Source organism: Colletotrichum orchidophilum (assembly GCF_001831195.1).
Source record: "Colletotrichum orchidophilum strain IMI 309357 chromosome Unknown Scaffold_15.1, whole genome shotgun sequence".
In the NCBI taxonomy this organism is placed as follows: domain Eukaryota; kingdom Fungi; phylum Ascomycota; class Sordariomycetes; order Glomerellales; family Glomerellaceae; genus Colletotrichum; species Colletotrichum orchidophilum.
Genome location: NW_019172971.1, coordinates 308004 through 325813, shown reverse-complemented (window position 1 = coordinate 325813; position 17810 = coordinate 308004). Strand labels below are relative to the sequence as shown.

Genomic DNA, 17810 nt, shown 5'->3' with positions numbered 1-17810 from the left:
TGGAAAGAAACAGACTACTGGGATGGATGGGATGGGTGTATGGGGGTGGCTGTGTCGAGAGTTGGGGGCGTCCTCTGGCGTTGAAACGGCCGGCATATGGGTGGGGAAATATCAAACGTGTTACATTTTTGTTCTTCTACCAATTCTTTTTTTTCTGTTGAATTGTTCCCTTTCCAATTCTACTGCATTGCAACATCTTTCCCCCCCCCCCTTCTCTGATACAGCGTAAAATCTCAAAAAGTTGGCCTACCAGAAAGGGTTACGCAATTGATTTGCTTTAATTCCTCATTTCAATAAGTGACGTTTGAGTCGTTGGTGCAAAGAACTTATGGGTTCTAATGAGTTGCAGCCTTCTGCTTCGACGGACTTTGGCGGGTTTGCTTGAGTCCAACGAGGGACGGTCTATCACAGAGGGGAAAAGGAAGTAGACTATTTTTCGGGGGGGTATTCAGTAGTAGAGCTGACCATGAGAGCTTGATCGACATACTGAATATCTCCTACTTAACCCCTCAATCTTGGAATTCTACACCGTCTAATAGACAGACTGGATAGGGCGCCATCAAAACGCGAATCTGGCTATAGAAGCGGTGAAGAAGCCACATTTTGGGTAAGAGAGACGCAGAGACAAGCACAAATCACATTGCACATTCTCACTCATTATAGAGATCGACGAGCAGGACAGACGGGGGGAATCGCTCTGGGGGGGTATGGGTTCGGTTGTTCTTTCAACTGTACATACACACACATGTAGAATGATGCATTAACATTTTTTCAAAGCCCAAAAACTCCGTTCAAGTAGCCCGGTTTCTCTCATTTTTCCCCCATAAAACTCCCAAAAAAGCCAAACAAGGAACAGATAAAGAACAAGAGAAGGACCGCAAGGATGATGCGAAAACAAGAGAGAGAGAAGCCGGAATGCCGAGTAGACCCTATCGGTGTGCCGCCAGACCTACGTTTTAAAAAAGAGAAGAAGAAGAAAGAGCAAGAAGTCTTTTGGAACAAGGTTTGGGTGGGTGATGATGGGTATTTGCAAAGAGAGACAAAAAAAAGAGTAGGCAAAAACCACTCTCTTCTCTTTTACTCATCCTTGGACTTTGACTTCTTCTTCTTCTTCTTTTCGCCGTCAGCCTTTTCGGGCTCGGCGGCACCGACCTCGGACTCGCGCTTGCGCTTCTTCTCCTTCTTGTCCTTGGACTTTTCCTTCTTTTCCTTCTTCTCCTTCTTCTCCTTCTTGACCTCGTCGGCGACGGCGTCAACCATCTCGGCGTCGTCGAGCGTGATGTCGCCCTCGACTTGCTCCAGGACGGAAGCCTTTTTGGTGTAGAGTCATTAGCATGATTGTTTTTTTTTTCAAGGGTACGGCGGGGAGGGAATACTGCTCTGAGAGATGACTTACCATGACGTCGGAGTTCTTGGCGGGCTTCTTGCCGGTGGCGTAGAACTCGAGGCGGTCCTCGACCTGCTGGCGCAGGGCCTCACCGTACTTGGTGTTGGGGTTCTCGGTGTAGTTGTCGATACGGCTGGCAATGGAGCACTTGTTGGCGAGGTAGCGCGAGATGCGGCCCTTGTTCTTGACGGCGGCCTTGCCGATGAAGCTGGAGTGGTAGATGAGACCGTACTTGGGGGTGTTGCTCTTGGTCTTGAGGGCGCGGAAGAGGGCCTTCTCGGCACCGAGGATCTGCAGCGTGGAAGCAGGGTACTTTGACAGATTGGTCAGGGAGCCGGCGTGGGAGATGAGCTTGGCGGCGACGGGGGTGCCGATGAGGGTCTGCAGGTTGGGCGCGACAATGGACATCTTCTTGTCGAGGTAGTTTGCGGTCGAGCGGCGGGCCTCGGCCTGCGCGACGACGGCCTCGGCGAAGCCCTTTACGATCTCCAGATCGGCGGGGGTGATGGACAGACCCATGGAGACCTTTGCGGCGTCAATGATGGCCTGGGCCTTCTCGCCGTCCTCCTGGACGAGGGCGGCGATGTCGTGGAGACGGTCGTCGGTGAGGGTGGCCTTGTCGCCGATGGCGATGACGAGCTTGGCGTAGGTGAGGTTGTCCGACTCGATCTTGACCAGCTCAGGGAAGTGCCAGCCGTACCACTCGCGAACGCGCATGAAGAACTGGTTAACGCCCTTGTCCTGGAACTCGACGGTAGCGCTGGCCTGGATGACGTGGTTGTCGTTCTTGGTGGTGCTGAACTTGACCTTTGCGCGGGAGTAGGAGTGGCCCAGACCCAGGCCGGCGGCGGTCGAGTCGCCCGTCTGCAGGCCCTTGAGGAGGCGGTCGGCGTGCAGGCGGACGCCGCGGAGGAGGTCGCCGGCGACCTCGGAGGTCTCAGAGGTCTCGCAGTCGATGCCAGAGAAGGAGCTCTTGATCACGGAGGCCAGGTTCTTCTCGGCCACGGCGATGGTGATTTTGCTCTTCTTGCCGCTCGTCTGGGGGAGGTTGAGCTCGAGAACGGACTTGAGGTGGTCGGACATGAGACCCTCGGAGATGTGGTTGATCTCGTCAAGTGCCTGCTTTCCGGTGCTGTGAGAGAGAGGGTTTCGTCAGCAGGGTATTCTTGTAATTATTCTCGCTCCATTCTTGTGTCCATCGTCGCTGTTCCGGCATCGAGACGCGCTTCCAAGAGGGCCCCTCCGTCGCGCAGCCGCGAGCCATCACCATCACCACCACGAACACAATCGCCAACAACGCACACTCAATTCGTGAATTGGGGTAGTCCTACTCAAAGGGAGTGAAGTTGACCAGCTTGACCATCTTGCCAAACTTGGAAAGGTCGGCAATGGTCTCCTGAGCCTCCTTCTGGCGCAGGCCAATGCTGTCGGGCTGGTGCTCGATGTGGAACACACCGTAGCCCATGGGGGCCTCGTAGAGGAGGTAGTTGATTGCGGCCATTTTGGAAAAACTATCTCTCTTGCAGTGCTCGTTGAAATCGTTGGCGCGGGGAGAGGACCGAACAATCAAGCCTCGCGGAAGTATTGTGGGTGGGCAGAGGCGAGTCGATAGTTCTGGTCTCGAGACGCAAAAAGGTCGAAAAGTATCCAAGGTCGGATTTTTTTTCTTCAATTTTTCCTTTCCCCCCACTGGTGTCAATTGGAAATTTTTCTGGAGCTCCAATGTCGACGCTCGGACCAGCTTGTCTCTGTTGTGTTGTGGGTGGTGGGAGGGTCACGTGGGTGCCATCCGGCTTGAGACGGCGCCGGCGGCCGGTGCTGGGGCACGAGCTGCTGTGGCTGAGGTGCGGTCCAGCCTTATGTGGCTCAACACATGAAGTTGCTTGGTGGCACGGTGGCTGGACTTATCGCTGGAGCCGGTCGAGACGGTGACAGCAGATCCTCATCGCAGGAGGGCAATATTGTTTATTGACGCCTCGCTGCTTGCTTGATTCGTTCAAACTCTTTATAGGACTGTTCTATGGAATCTGTATGTATGTATGATCAAGCACGGTGGGCGGAAACACTCGAGTACATCTGGAGCTGCTAGTATCGGCATATACAAGTCAAAGAAAAGGTTGACAGAACTCAAATCCAGAATATTTCGACTTAAACAAAGTCTTACTGTGACTTTCCCAGGTATTCTGTCCACTTATAGGCCTAGACCTTCGAAACCTCATACGGTTGTGGAGTTGCGAATTTCTACAATGATTTAAACACCGTTTCAATTCCAAGATTGTAGGCTCATTTTGGTAGGCTTTCGGACCGCAACTCACATTTGGCATCAAATGTGCGAGACATTATATCAGTGATTCTACCCAAGTGAAGCACACAATCGATTTACTTGCCCAGCCAATTTCCCTCCAACATTTCGTGCACAACTACCTGGTCGACGCCGAGCGGCAGCTTATCAACATGGTTGTCACATGTGACCAATCCAACAACTCGGGCAATCAACTCTGCCAAATCACAATCACCACTGCCAAAACCACCTGACTTCTTATTTTCTCCTGGCAGACTCCGTAAGCATCCTTCCCGAACGTCCGGAGCCCTCGATGATTCCAACAGGCTGTTAAACCGGAGGTGGTATCGCTCATCCCGTCGCTTCCGGCATCTGGCGGAGGGTCGGGGTCGCCTAAGAAGCCTAACGTCCTATGACATCATGAATCGAGATGGCCCAATGATTCCGCTGGCTTACAGCAATGCCTGATTGCTCTGCACATTCATTGTCACATCTTCATTGTCCAGTGCCGCTTTAAACGGGAAGCAAACAATGTTGATTAATTTTGTTTGTAGTCATTACACATTAGGCGTTATTAAAAAAAGAATATACTGCATGTACAAAAGCCTGAGCAGAAGGATGCTCGCCAAAAAGAGTACGCAGGTAGCTAGAACCAGAAGATTTTGAACCATTCTCATCCGATCAGACTTTCGTTAAGCAGCACGGCGGCTCCTAGTTCGTGACGCGATGCCGCCTCCGCCGGCCGCCTTGGCCACGCCGTTCGCAAAAGCCTGGGTGGCCTGAGCAGCCTCGCCGCTGACCAAGGGCGCGACGTCGACCTTGGACACCTCCTCAATGGTCTCCATAGGTTCGGCCTCGGAGTCTTCCGCCTCAGATCTCACGTCCTGCTCGACACCCTGGAAAACGTAGCGGTATCCGATGCGCAACAGGAAGAAGAGCCAAAAGAGGTTGAGCGACTGCAGTAGACCGAGCAAGCCAAAGGTGATGACCTGTGAGAGCGTGCACTTGTACTGCTGCGTCTCCCAGTTGAGCTCGTAGGGACCAACGGTGGAGAACTCGGTGAGGATGGACCAGAGGATCTTGAGGTTGATGAAGTGGCGGAGGTAGATCCATGAGGCCAGGGACAGGCAGTACCACGGTCCAGTGATGGGGTGGTCAATGTAGTTGAAGGTCTTGGACAACTGAAATAGGGGGGAACACAAATTAGAATCTTGCTACGAGTGGGTTTGCATAGGTCTGCGAGCGAACTTACTGCCATGCAAAAGTCGCTGATATCGTGGGTCAGGTAGACAGCGATACCCATATAAGTGAAGTGAAACCGGTAGCTCAGGCCGATGAGCGCCAGTGTCACGCAATGATGCGCCACGAGCTCGTAATAATCCTTGCGCGGCTTCTCCAAGCCAAGAAGCATGACCAGCGCCTGCTGCGCCCAGTAGGCCCCCTCAAGCAGGTAGTAGAACTTGACGACGGCTTCGTGGGTTTTGTGGGGAAACGTCTCGTACATGCCGGTGGTGTTGAAGTACCAAACCGGGGTGCGGCTCATGACGTAGAGTCCAAAGGGGCCGAGGATACCAAAGTAGACAGCAGTGTAGGCCTGCTCCATGAAGCGCAGCTGCTTTCCACGGGAACGGATTCCAAGATACTTGGCCAACGGACGAAGAAGTTCCTGCATGATGAAATCACGCGTGAAAGAGAGGACGGTGGCATAGAAGCAGACAAAGGCGATATCCCAGAGACCCTTTCCGTACTGCGCGGGGGCGTCGCCGTTAGCACCGGCGGCCGCGTCGAGCCCTTGCTGAGGGATCTTGTAGGGGAGGAAGATGAAGTTATGCATGATGTTTGACTCGGTGGGGTTTACGGCGTAGAGGGAGAGGCAGGCAAGGATCATGACGAGGGGTGTGGTCCAGGTGTGCTTGACGGCGATTTGCTTGCAGCGGCGGAGGATGGCGCGGGCGCGACTACGCTTGGAGAGGCGGTCGAGCTGCTCCTGCAGCGAGGGCTGGCGGGCATTGGCATCGTGACCGTACCCGTGGCCTCGCACGCTCGACTTTCTCCGTCGGCGGGTCGCGATCTGGTCCTTGCTGGCCATGGCCGTGGCGGTGGACTGAGCCATGGGGGATTCGGCGGCAGTCATTGTCGCGGGTGGCAGCTGTCGAACGCCGATTTGTTGCGATGACGATTGGAAGTTTGAAGACGTCGAGGTCGAAAAGGGGGGATCTCCCAGATGTTGAACAGACGAGGAGGAGGAGGCACAGACGGATGTCGCGTGCACCTTTCGCGATTGAGGCTTGGAAATAGACGCAGACAAGAGCCGTTCAAGACCTGTCGAGCATGCGGACGGGGAGATGTAGAAAGAGAGTTCGGTAGGCCGGAAACTCTGGAGGAAAAGGTTTATAGAGACGGCCGGGGCGGTCGTCGGGGTTTTTTCTTGTGAACCAATTTCCCCCGTGGCTCGCGCAGAGGCGGGTTTTCGGATAGAGTGGGTAAGATCAATTTTAAGGTCAGACATGGGGTGGGCTGATTCGCACCCCCCGCGTCCAAGTGCTGGCAGTGACAACCAGACTGGCCAGCGAATGGCGACGCCCGATGAGACGCGGATGACCACCTGCTGGCCCCCCAGTCTTGCCTCTTTCCGTCCATTTTTGCAGCCCCACCCTGTTGGAATCCTCCACTGGGGCAAGTAGCGTCTACCTTAATAAGCTATTTCATCACCCCCTATGCGAGGGCCAACAACCAGTGTTGCTGGGGGGAAGAAGACTTTTTCTTTGTTCACGTAATTATCTACGGGGTCAACTGAGGTAGGAAAAAGAAATGAATCGATCGTTTATACTGCACTTGTAGAGAGTGCCCAGTGTCTTTCTACCCTTATAATTGCTCAATTCGGAACGTGTAGGAAATCGGAGACTCGATGGAAACAATTCCCCGACACGCTTTCTGCGACAGGCTGAATATGGACGGCTCTTCGGTATCTAATCGTTCTTGGTCATCATCAATAACTCTGCATTTGCCCAGTCCGTGACGGTGGACTGACAGCCTCCTGTTCCAACGCAAGACTTTCTCGGAGGGCCATGGTCTCCTGCGATCGCGTATTGACTGACGGTCATCATCGGATTGGAAAAATTACCCCCAAAAACTCCCCCAACCCCCCAAAAAGACCCCTGGGCCAGGGTCCCAGAATCTTCGTTGCTGCTTGGACTCTCAACATGTTTTTCGTCCCATGTCCACCGACCACCCGCACTTGGCGCCATCCCATGACGAAGTAGGCGGTCTGTCACCGTCGCCGACATCCCGTTGGCAGCCAAGTCCACCTATGATACGCGGAAGTGCCGGTGCTCAACGGGGGAGGGGGCGCCCAAACATGTGCCTCCACATGCAGGAATTCAGAGGCGCCTGGGGTCCAGGCGCACTCCTTACATAAGCTCACCCGCGGGATACAATGTATCCGTACTTCCGTACCGACTTTCCTTCCAATACGGATGTACGCGGTCCAACGGGAGGCAACCCTCAGAAGTCTCTCGGTGTCACACTCCTGTCTGCGGTGTCGTGATTGTCCGTACGATCTACCCTTGTGCTAATACTTACTGCTTTCCTGAAGATCACTCGCCGCTCAAGGCAAAGCGAGATGGGGTAGTGCGTACATTATACGTAGACCAGTCCAGTACCCAGCCACACACCGTGGCTTTGCGAGTGCGATATCCAGGCACAGGTAAAACCAGACGGGAGTGGAGCCAGCTGTAAGAGCTGACGACAACCCGCGCCTCATCCAGCTCCAAGCTCCAGTGGCAGCGCGCAGCTTTGCGCCGCTTATTGAGGTCAAGCAATCGCGGCATCCATAAGGTACAAGGCGCTGGAGGCACTGGACAGTTCATAGGGGCCAGGAGGGGCAGTGTTGCACTCGCATTTGTCGCATTTGGGACTGTCATTTGTCCAGTGCGGGCGGGGGCCATTTAGTCCATGTCCCTGGACTAGCTACATCACCGTTGCCGCTACCGACCTCGCATTGGTCTGACTTGACCTACCAGTGACAAACACCTCCAGTCAGCAATAAGAACCGCCTGCTTCCCTCCAACTGGTCTTGACACATTCCATTGCCTGCGGTGAATATCTTGGCAACGGATTCCACTTGCCCTATATGCGTCTGGCACGCTTGACAACCCTCATCACCTCCGCCATAGTCCTCATCTTCCTGACGTACACCTATACGAACCTCTTTACGCGCATACCTATTCCCTTTCACAGATCAAAAACCACAGACAAAATGGGCGGCGGTCCAGTTCAAGGCTTCCGTTCGGCAGCCTACTTTGTCAATTGGTACGTCATCGGCCGTGCTTTCGTGACTTGAATTTCCCGATCCGTCCTCGAGCAACGCAACTAACACCCTCGCTCACAGGGCAATCTACGGCCGCAAGCACCGTCCCCAGGACCTCCCCGTCGAGAACCTCACCCACATCCTCTACGCCTTCGCCAACGTGCGCTCCGACTCGGGCGAGGTCCACCTCACTGACGGCTGGGCCGATACCGACATCCACTGGGAGGGCGACAGCTGGAATGATGTCGGAACAAACCTATACGGTTGCATGAAGCAGCTCAACCTGCTCAAGCGCCGCAACCGCAACCTCAAGGTTCTCCTGGTGGTCGGCGGCTGGACATACTCGTCCAACTTCAAAGCCCCGGCGAGCACGCCCCAGGGCCGCGACACCTTTGCGCGCAGCTGCGTCGACCTGATCAAGAATTTGGGCTTTGATGGGTACGCTATTGAGCCCCCCATACCGTCTCTTCCTCTTGTCTCCATCCTTGAAGACAGGTCTCTGACTATATGACTGTAGTATCGACATCGATTGGGAATACCCCCAAACCGCTGAAGAAGCCTCCGACTTCGTTGCCCTCCTCCAGACTATCCGCTCCGCCATGGACCAGTATGCCTCGACGCTGCCGGAATGGTACCACTTCGAACTGAGCGTCGCCTGCCCCGCCGGTGCCCAAAACTACCAAAAGCTCAACCTGCCCGCCATGGACGCCCTCGTCGACTTCTGGAACCTCATGGCGTACGACTACGCTGGGTCGTGGGACAGCATTGCGGGACACCAGGCCAACCTACAACCTTGCCAGAAGAACCCAAAGTCGACGCCCTTCAGCACCGCCGCGGCGCTGGCGCACTACACCTCGCACGGCGTGCCGCCGGACAAGCTTGTTCTAGGCATGCCGCTCTACGGCCGCGCCTTTGAGAACACGGACGGACCCGGCACGCCGTACTCTGGCGTCGGGGAGGGGACCTGGGAGAGTGGCGTGTTCGACTACAAGGTGCTGCCGATGCCGGGGGCGCAGGAGTACCACGACGAGGAGACGGGCGCGAGTTACTCGTATGATGCTGGCCAGAGAAAGATGGTCACCTACGACACGGTACACATGGCGCGGAGGAAGGCCGAGTATATCAAGGGATGGGGTCTTGGGGGCGCCATGTGGTGGGAGAGCAGTGCCGATAAACCCGGGCACGAGTCACTGATTGGTAATGTCGTGCACACATTTGGTGGTCCGAATGGATTGTTGCGGCGCGATAATTGTCTGACATATCCCGAGACGAAGTATGACAATTTGCGGAATGGATTCGCGGGTTAAGGTAGTGATGGGTTTGGTAGGTAGAACAGGCCTCCGTAGACCCGTCGAGTTGAAGACATTTGAAGACATTTGCACCAGTTCTCGCTTTTCGCATCACGTCACAAGTATTCAAGGAGACTCAAGAGTGGAAGAATGGTCATAGTGTCATGAAATTGCATCGTCATTGCCAGCCAGTGATGTGTACATCAACGCCCCTTTTTTGTGCGGCTTTCTGCCGACTAGAATGCTAACCCTGAACCGATCCTCCCATAGTTGTCGCTTTTTCCCGTACCTCGCGCCCGCGAATCAAAAAAGGAAGTTTACTCCTTCTTGTCGAAGACGTAGGTGAGGTGGCAGCGGCCGCAGTACTGGCGGTCGTTCATGGCGGCCATGAAAACACCGGCACCGCACTGGAAATCGTGTCAGTATTTTGGTGCGCTAGACAGAGTCGAACGTTGGAGGGGTAAAACATACGGTGTCGGAGGGGCACTCGCGGCGAAGGCGCTCGATCTTGCCGTCAGAGTCGACCTTGTAGTACTTGAGGACGGCCAACTTGGTCTTCTTGCGCTTGTGCTTGATCTTCTTGGGGGTGGTGTAGACCTTCTTCTTGCGCTTCTTGGCCATACCACCACGCAGGCGCAGGACCAGGTGGAGGGTGGACTCCTTCTGGATGTTGTAGTCTGAGAGGGTGCGGCCGTCCTCGAGCTGCTTTCCAGCGAAGATCAGGCGCTGCTGGTCGGGGGGGATGCCCTCCTTATCCTGGATCTTGGACTTGACATTGTCGATGGTGTCGGACGACTCCACCTCAAGGGTGATAGTCTTGCCCGTCAGGGTCTTGACGAAGATCTGCATGATTGCCTACTTGTCACGAAATGTTAGAATCGAAGCCTTGCAAGTTATGGGTGGATAGCAAAGATTGCTGTCCGTCTCCCTCGATGCTCCTCTCCCCTCAGCCCGGCAAGTTGGGATTGGGTTAAAACGAGTGCATAGTCGATGGCAGCTGGCGGCGGCGATTGAGCTCTCGACGATGCAATTCTACAGCCTCGACGGGCTCGCACGCACGCCGCTTCACACGTCCATGCAACTTGACCATCCATAGCGCCTCTCGATGACCCGGAAAACGCTTTCGGTTTCGCGATTGCGCCTTGCGAGGCTCTCGAGTGGCTATAGGAACAGCCCGCAACTCGTTGAAAAACAAGATGCCGGGAACCAAGGGGAAAAGGTGTAACGGGCTCAAGGCCAACAAAGAGGGAGCAGAAGCATCTTCAGACGTACCTCGACAATATGTCTATTGCCTTCCTAAGCAGATCCTCAGATGAGTTCGATTTGGGGATGAGGAAAATTAAAAGGAAACAGCCGCCCTCAGTCGCAGCGCACAGTAAATCCGTCCAGCACAGGCGCTAGGCGGACGGGGTGGGGGGGCTTGCGAGACCTGGAAAATTAGCGAGGCCACGTGATATTGGTGAGATTCGATTGGTCGAGGTTCCCTCTGATAATCCAGTGTGTGGTGCGAAATACCGACCGTGGGAGGCGACTTGCCCGCGTAAAGTGCACTTCGCCTAAACTGCCAGAGTGGGATTTTTTTCCGTTTGGTCAGAGGTGGGTCCCCTGCAGCAGTCTTCGGTCCTCCAGCCCTGGACCAGCCCTCGCACACCTGCCTCCACCCACCTCGACAGTTTTTCCAAGGCACGTCAAAACCAATTCGCGCCCTGGTTGAGCCCACCAATTGCGATTTTTTGACTCAGCAAGCCAGAAAAGATCAAGTACGTCTCCTCGCAATTGATATACCCTCTTCTTCTTCTCTTTTTCTCCTCTTCACGGATCTACTAACACACAGTCAGACGTCGCCAAAATGGTCAAGAAGAGAAAGAACAAGTACGACAATGTCCCCCTCCGCTCCCTCCATCACGCCTCACCTGTGCCTCCACCCTCACGTCCCGGTCGTCGACGACGGTATCACGCATATATGAATCGACTCGATGACGCCGGCGACTGAGGCTATAGACAGAAATGCACATCCCATCTCGCAACGAACGCAATCGCTGACTTGATTCCCCTTCCTATAGCGGACGCAACAAGAAGGGCCGCGGCCACGTCAAGCCCATCCGCTGCAGCAACTGCTCGCGATGCACGCCCAAGGATAAGGCGATCAAGCGCTTCACCATCCGCAACATGGTCGAGTCTGCTGCCATCCGTATGCTTCATACCCCTCCTCTCCACTCCTGCTGGCGGGTACGAACATCACACTAACACTACATCAGGTGATATCTCTGACGCCTCCGTCTTCGCGGAGTACACCGTACCCAAGATGTACCTGAAGCTGCAGTACTGTGTCTCTTGCGCCATTCACGGCAAGATTGTCCGGTACGTTCGTCCGCGGGAGCGACGACTGCGCGCTGTTGGTCTGGTTCACCCCACGACCGCGGCGCGCAGGCGCTACAGAAGAACCTTGGCGCTACTCGAAGCTCCCATACACCCCGTGCCCTGCACATCGACGACGCGATTCTTCTCCCGCGGGAGGTCGACTCACGTCCCGATGGATGCTCTTGGGCCATGTGAAAGACCACCCAATGCTGACTTACTCTCCCAGTGTCCGTTCCGTCGTGGGCCGCCGCAACCGCGCTCCCCCTCCCCGCGTCCGCTACAACAAGGATGGCAAGAAGATTGTCCCCAACACCCCCAAGGCCTAAAGAGTCTCTTCTCTACTAGGGTAGTCGGTGTTTTAGGTGTTGGCAGTGACGATCAGTGGATGAAAAAGTTCTCCTTTCAGGCATGGTTTGGGAACCGGATTGGGCTTTATGATGTTCATCTAGGAGAATCGGGCCATGGCCCTAGGCTAGCAAAGGAAATGCTTCATGACACTGTCCTCTCATTCCCTGCGATACGTGCTTCTCCTGTGCCATGTCGTGTTTCCTAGTCCATTGCCAGCGTTTACTTTCTCGTAAGCTCGAAGCCGACAAAACGCAAGTCCTTACCCCACTGGCGGTCCCTCACAACCTCCCAGTTATGAAGCTGCTCAGAGAACTCAGTCCTAAGCTCCCACTTGGTCCCAGTCTGCTCCGATAGCTCGGCCCACATCTTCTCCCATGTCTCTAGGTTGTGTCTCAGCGAAGGCTTGTTGTGTACACCCGCCAGCTCAACCCCGTCAACGTGACCCGTAGCGTGGCCCAAGATCATCACCCCGGGCTCCTGCTTTAGCAACCTGATAACTCTCCTCAACACAACCATCTGCTTCTCCCTCGTCCACAGGTGCAGACACAGACCCAGGTGCGCCGTGTCGAACGAGCCCTCCATCGCGTCGAGCCTCGTGTCTCCGTCGTCCAGCATGTCCGCGTTGAGGAAGCGCGTCTCGAGCTTGCCCCTGTCGCGGAAGAGCTCGTACCCGGCGTCGATAAAGCCCTGCTCCAGCTCAATGGCCACAATCTTGGACGAGTCCACGCCGTCGTACACTAGGCGTCGCAGGTCCTGCCCAACGCAGCAGGCAATGTCGAGGTGCCGCGCGTCCGGCTCCTGGAGGCGCGCGAGCATCTGCGGGTACCCCGGCCGATGGGATAGATTGAAGTCGAGGAAGTGGAACTCGCCGATGCATGGGTAGGGAAACACTTCCCAGATGTTGTCGCGCTATATACACATTTGCGTGGTCGCATGTGTCAGGTAAGCTGATTCCCTCTGTGCCGTGGAAGCTTCGGTCGGGGAAGGAAAGCAAGAAGGGGGAAATGAGGGAGGGTTTACGAACCATGGTGGCGATGTGGTCCCTGACCTCGTCTGGTGGGACGTTGGCGTACTCCTCGAGCATCTTGCGCGCCTCCGGGGAGATATGGACCTCGTTGGAGTACCACGGAGCCGCCTTGCTCTTGTCCCCCATGACGATTTGGCTGTTTGCGACTTGCATTTCGTTCATTGTTTACCAGCGATGTAGATATGATCCCTAGATATTCTCAAATGACTTACACTACGTTCTTGTCACATCTACAACTTCGCGGCCCCCCTTTTAAGAGCGCATCCAAACATCCTCACGGCATCCTCGCAACTCAAAATCTCGTGCAATCACTCACCTCCAAAGCAAATTCGCCGAGCTCGGCTCCGTCAAGCTCCAGTATTGGACGGAGCAGTAGAGGCTTGCTTACGCCGCGTTTCACCGGCGTAACCGGATCATGCTCAGAACTTTGCGAACTGGTGAACTCTGCTCCTCCCCCTCCTTGGAGCCGTCTGATGTCCCCCTTTTACGCTTTGCGTTCCCAAACAGACCTCGATTTCACAGGGAGGAAGCGTCTTACGCAGCGAATAAGAGAACAGACATGATCAATCGACTACCGGGCTTTCTATCAAAAGGGTCGATCTAATCTTAACACCGTCTAACCTACGTTCCCCCCCTCCTTTCTCTCACCCAGGCGAGCATCTACCACATGACCCGTAATTTGACCACTAAGAAATCCTTGCGGGGAGGCATTTACTCAATGTCAGTCATCAGCACGGCGATTTCGAGGCCGGGCAGCTTTTGGAAGAGCGTCGAGATATTGGTACGGATTAGCTTGGTGCAGCCGGATGAGGCGGGGGAGAGGGTTGAGGGGGTTGAGGGGTTGAAATTAGGAGAGTTTGCTTCTATGCATCATGTCCGAGTCACATGTAGATACAATAGGCACATAGAAACCTGATGGAGCCAGACGGGGTAGCGAACTTTATTCAAAACGATCTCGAGCTCGGCGCGCGAGAGCTGTTCAGTGATGCACCTGTGAGGTACAAAGCCGAAGCCCAGAGCGTGGTTCGGGTCCGGGGTCCGGTGCACGTTGAAGACGTCCGGGTGTGGGAAAACGTCCTTGTCCCTGTTGCCGGATCGGCTTTGAGTTGGGAGAGCTGAGCTGGGTTACGGAAGATCTCGACGACGCCCTAGGTACTGGATGTTAATTAAGAGACAACGATACCCCCGTACTCCCGCGAAAACAAAATCAAGACCCAAAGGGTTAATGGGGCTCATCAGCGCATTCATGTTCACCGTCGTCGCGTTGCCGGCGACGAGCAGGAGAAAGGCAATCTCCACGGCGTCCGATCTCTCAATGTGGCGGGACCTGAGCTATTCGACCACAAGCTTGCTGATGAGGTCGTCTTTAGGCTCGATTTCGCCCTGGTAGACCAGCTTTGTGAAGTAGTTGAGGAGTTCTCTGACCAAGGGGTCAGTCATCGCCGACTCAATACAGTAGTGGGAGAGGCGGACAAAAAAAGGGGGAGAGATTGAGTGTACTGGTTCGCGGATTGGACCTGCACAGCGGTGCCGCTACCATTCGTCCGGACCGCGTTTTGCTGGTTAAGATACTCTAGGTACTCGAACGGGACGCCCTGAATGATGTAGATGACCTTTCATAGAGAAAGAATCGCTATCAGCGGAAAGTTGAATTATTAAAGAAATATTTTTTACCCCGTGCCCCTGAGTGTTATATTTACATATGACGGAATAGGCAAGGCAAGCTTTTCGATCAAGTTAACTGGCTCCCGGCACCCCTGGTCGATCACAAGGTCCGGCAGGCCCTTAATCGTCTTTTGAATGTACGGCCTTACGGAGTAGACGTGGTCCTGAAAAAGAGCGGTTCGACCTTGCCGCACTGCGCCATGTGCGCTCGTGCTGTGGCGTTTAGTTTTTCAACTGCCTAGGCTCACTTGCTGACGGTGGGAAGGAAGGCATGCAAAATGGGGCGAGAAGACGGAACTTTGAGAGACGGGTGTCCGTGGCGACTGCGAAGACGTCTTTGTGCTTTGTGACGAGCCACGCGAGGGAGCCGTCAAAGGGCCTTACTCGCGAGATGGGGCTCCATAGAGCAGAGGCGACGCTATTCTGCCGGGGGATCGAGGCCCGAGGCGCGCTTGAAGACGGAGTCTGGGGGCGTGGTTGTGATCGTCAGTTGGACGGGTAGGTTGTATGAGTGCAGAGTATCGTCGGAGCTGAGATGCTACTGAGGATAGACGAGGGGATGAGGTTGAGAACATGATTGGTTCTTTATGAGCTGTTTAATAGAGCACGAGTTTTTTCGTGGAAGCCCTTTCACGGAGCTGAAGGCTTCTCTTTTATATACACACATTTTGGCCAGATTCGCTTCGTGATGTTTGAGTCGAACCACATAGTTCCAAGATCCGAGTCTTTTTTTCCCCCTTCATTCACCATCTCTAGCCGATCAGTTGGCAATTCCCTTCCATTATATGCACCTCACCATCTATGTCGTGTGCGATGGGCAGCATGGTCTGGCTACGAACGATACTCCTCAACGTCAGCACATACGCTGTAATACGGACGACCCGGTTGGTCGACGCACCATAGGGGGCGGGTGGCAGGGTGGGAGTTACTGCATTCCAAACCTGCATTGATTTCAACGTCGACATGGGAAGCATTTCTTGCAAAAATTGTCACAACGCGAGGCGAATGGTCGGCGGGCGGGCGTTCGAGCGGGCTTGGTCCGTCGAGTTTTCAATTCTTCGGAACCTTTGGCTCGAAGCCCCGCCGAGACCCGGAATCATCGAACATATGAATCAGATTCTCCGGCAGGCTAGTTATGAGGTCTACAATGGTTGGAAGACTTTGGACATTCACGAGTACCAAGTTGCGAGGTGGTTGATCATCGTCGGTTACATATTTGGATTTCCGTGCATTTATCACTTTGTGGGCTTCCTTTTAGCCAGTCCGCCATAGACAGAGTCAGAACAGATGTGGTTGTTCGCGATAAATTGTCTCTTCGCCTGATCTGGTAGAGCACCTCTTGGCCATGACGTGCGCATGCAAGCACCTCATGACCTCCTCGACGGACGTCGTCCAGTCACACGGCACATACAGGACGTCAATATATTCCGTCCACAGCTTCCCAAGGATATTCCTCACGGAGATGCGCATGCTCTTGAACGAATTGCCCGTGAAATTGCTCGGCATCGGCGTCCCCTCACGGTCGTGGGCGTGGTAGCCGGCCGTGGACTTTGTCACGATGACTATCTGGTGGCGGTAGCCGCGCGCCTCCATCCACAGCCCGATGAGCCTCTCCGAGTCCTCCAAATTGTACGTGTTGGACGTTGTCTTCATGGATTGAGGTATAATCGGCGTCCTTATATACAGGTTTTCGGCTCTGCTCGCGGCTGGCCGACTTACAGCACCAACTACCGGTGACGATGCCTAATGCCGAACGGAGGGCGGTGGAGTACGAGATTGCAAGGAGGCCGTGGTCCCGCCATGTAGCCGCTGAAATGCGCAGTAGGAGGGTGTCGGGCCCCGGGTTTACCAGCTAGACGCACCAACCTTGGGTAGATGCTAAAATTAAGAGCAACCACTAATACCAAGAAGCTAAAAAGGCCCAGCGAGAGGGGCCGGGGGCCCTACCGCATCGTCCTTCAACCCTTCTTGCGTTCAGCAAAGGCATCGATTATGTTGTCCATCAGCAGGGCCGGCCCCTATAATGTCGGGTTTTAAAAGAGTTGTCTTTAAAGAAGCAGACTATCTATCCATCACTGCATTGGCAACGAACTCAACAGCCTTGGGAGTCCCTTTGGCGATCGACCCATACTAAGGAGGTGAGATGAGTTCGAACTTGACTGCTAGCCTTTGGAGAAGGGTGGCAATGTGCTGCTCAAAAAGATCTTGCCAATGGTGGAAAGCAACGCCACGGTTCTCCCACTCTTCGGGATGGCATAGTCAGCTCTACCCTTCTTGAACAGCACGAGTTTGTTCAGCAATATCTACAGCATTCATCTGATCTCATCGCCACCGCAAGCAAGGGTCTTGGTTGACTTTGGCTTCAACCCCCAAGGTAGTGTGCACCCACGCCATGATCCGCGCTCGAAACCGCGAGGCTTCCTCATTTTTTCTTTTTGAAACTCAGTAACACACCAAGTCGATAATGAGACTGACGATCATCACTTCGCCATGTAGTAGTCTGGCTGACGAGGCAACGCATGTTTGATTTTTTGGCTTCTTTGGCTTCTTTGTAAAGAGTGGTATCCCATTTCCTCTGGTAGAAGGGAGATAGTCGAAGAGAGTAAGCTTGACAAACAATTTAGTGACATATCTATCCTTGCATAGCTATGAACGACGCCTCTCATCGGTGCTGGCGTTAGTTTCTGACGTAGCTGTCATGTTGCTGTTTTATTCTCAACCCGGCAGCGCTGGGCGCCTCTACTGGCGCCACCCGCATTCAAAGCACCCTGCGTTGTAAACTCCAGGCGTTGTCAACCCATTGAACCCCTGAGACGCTAGGCCTGTCATGCGCGGGTCCTCCCGCCAGCTGAATCCCTGCAGCCCACGTGGATGCTTTGCCTTATTCAGCAGGCCGTGATCAGCGCATTACCCTCGTCCAAGCTGTCCTGTCTGCCTGCCCTCTGTGTACCTACGAATACATCGTACCGTGTCGGGTGTGTGCGCTTGAGAAGTCGCACCCAGATCCATTCACACCACGTTTAGCAGCGAGTAATGGATTCCGTGGAAAATGGTCGAGACATTCTGCGGTCGCCGTTCCTCCAGCCAAGCTAAATTTGCCTTCTTGTTGTCGCGGTCCATCTGTGGGTTCGATCGAATTACAC

General features: G+C 54.5%; 7 protein-coding genes across 7 annotated transcripts; 2 read left to right on the top strand and 5 right to left on the bottom strand.

The window, feature by feature from the left end:
• Positions 1 to 1077: 1077 nt before the first annotated feature.
• Positions 1078 to 2888, bottom strand: CORC01_02660 (NOSIC domain-containing protein; the record flags this gene model as incomplete). The annotated part of the gene is made up of 3 exons (XM_022614310.1): positions 1078 to 1311; positions 1397 to 2519; positions 2719 to 2888. 3 exons carry the CDS (start codon positions 2886 to 2888, stop codon positions 1078 to 1080), a joined length of 1527 nt encoding a protein of 508 aa, XP_022479223.1.
• Positions 2889 to 4360: 1472 nt separating this feature from the next.
• Positions 4361 to 5802, bottom strand: CORC01_02659 (TLC domain-containing protein; the record flags this gene model as incomplete). The annotated part of the gene is made up of 2 exons (XM_022614309.1): positions 4361 to 4849; positions 4921 to 5802. The coding sequence occupies 2 exons, from the start codon at positions 5800 to 5802 to the stop codon at positions 4361 to 4363; spliced, it is 1371 nt and encodes a 456-aa protein (XP_022479222.1).
• A 1998-nt stretch (positions 5803 to 7800) lies between these two features.
• CORC01_02658 (glycosyl hydrolase family 18) lies at positions 7801 to 9284 on the top strand (the record flags this gene model as incomplete). Its single annotated transcript, XM_022614308.1, has 3 exons — positions 7801 to 7979; positions 8059 to 8415; positions 8495 to 9284. The coding sequence occupies 3 exons, from the start codon at positions 7801 to 7803 to the stop codon at positions 9282 to 9284; spliced, it is 1326 nt and encodes a 441-aa protein (XP_022479221.1).
• Positions 9285 to 9583: 299 nt separating this feature from the next.
• Positions 9584 to 10115, bottom strand: CORC01_02657 (ubiquitin-40S ribosomal protein S27a; the record flags this gene model as incomplete). The annotated part of the gene is made up of 2 exons (XM_022614307.1): positions 9584 to 9673; positions 9738 to 10115. 2 exons carry the CDS (start codon positions 10113 to 10115, stop codon positions 9584 to 9586), a joined length of 468 nt encoding a protein of 155 aa, XP_022479220.1.
• A 1000-nt stretch (positions 10116 to 11115) lies between these two features.
• CORC01_02656 (ribosomal protein S26e) lies at positions 11116 to 11953 on the top strand (the record flags this gene model as incomplete). Its single annotated transcript, XM_022614306.1, has 4 exons — positions 11116 to 11138; positions 11330 to 11457; positions 11525 to 11627; positions 11854 to 11953. The coding sequence occupies 4 exons, from the start codon at positions 11116 to 11118 to the stop codon at positions 11951 to 11953; spliced, it is 354 nt and encodes a 117-aa protein (XP_022479219.1).
• A 241-nt stretch (positions 11954 to 12194) lies between these two features.
• CORC01_02655 (methyltransferase) lies at positions 12195 to 13164 on the bottom strand (the record flags this gene model as incomplete). Its single annotated transcript, XM_022614305.1, has 2 exons — positions 12195 to 12884; positions 13000 to 13164. 2 exons carry the CDS (start codon positions 13162 to 13164, stop codon positions 12195 to 12197), a joined length of 855 nt encoding a protein of 284 aa, XP_022479218.1.
• Positions 13165 to 13713: 549 nt separating this feature from the next.
• Positions 13714 to 16320, bottom strand: CORC01_02654 (cytochrome P450 55A1; the record flags this gene model as incomplete). Its single annotated transcript, XM_022614304.1, has 8 exons — positions 13714 to 13758; positions 13915 to 14101; positions 14186 to 14329; positions 14503 to 14615; positions 14703 to 14860; positions 14916 to 15132; positions 15459 to 15498; positions 16034 to 16320. The coding sequence occupies 8 exons, from the start codon at positions 16318 to 16320 to the stop codon at positions 13714 to 13716; spliced, it is 1191 nt and encodes a 396-aa protein (XP_022479217.1).
• Positions 16321 to 17810: the final 1490 nt, after the last annotated feature.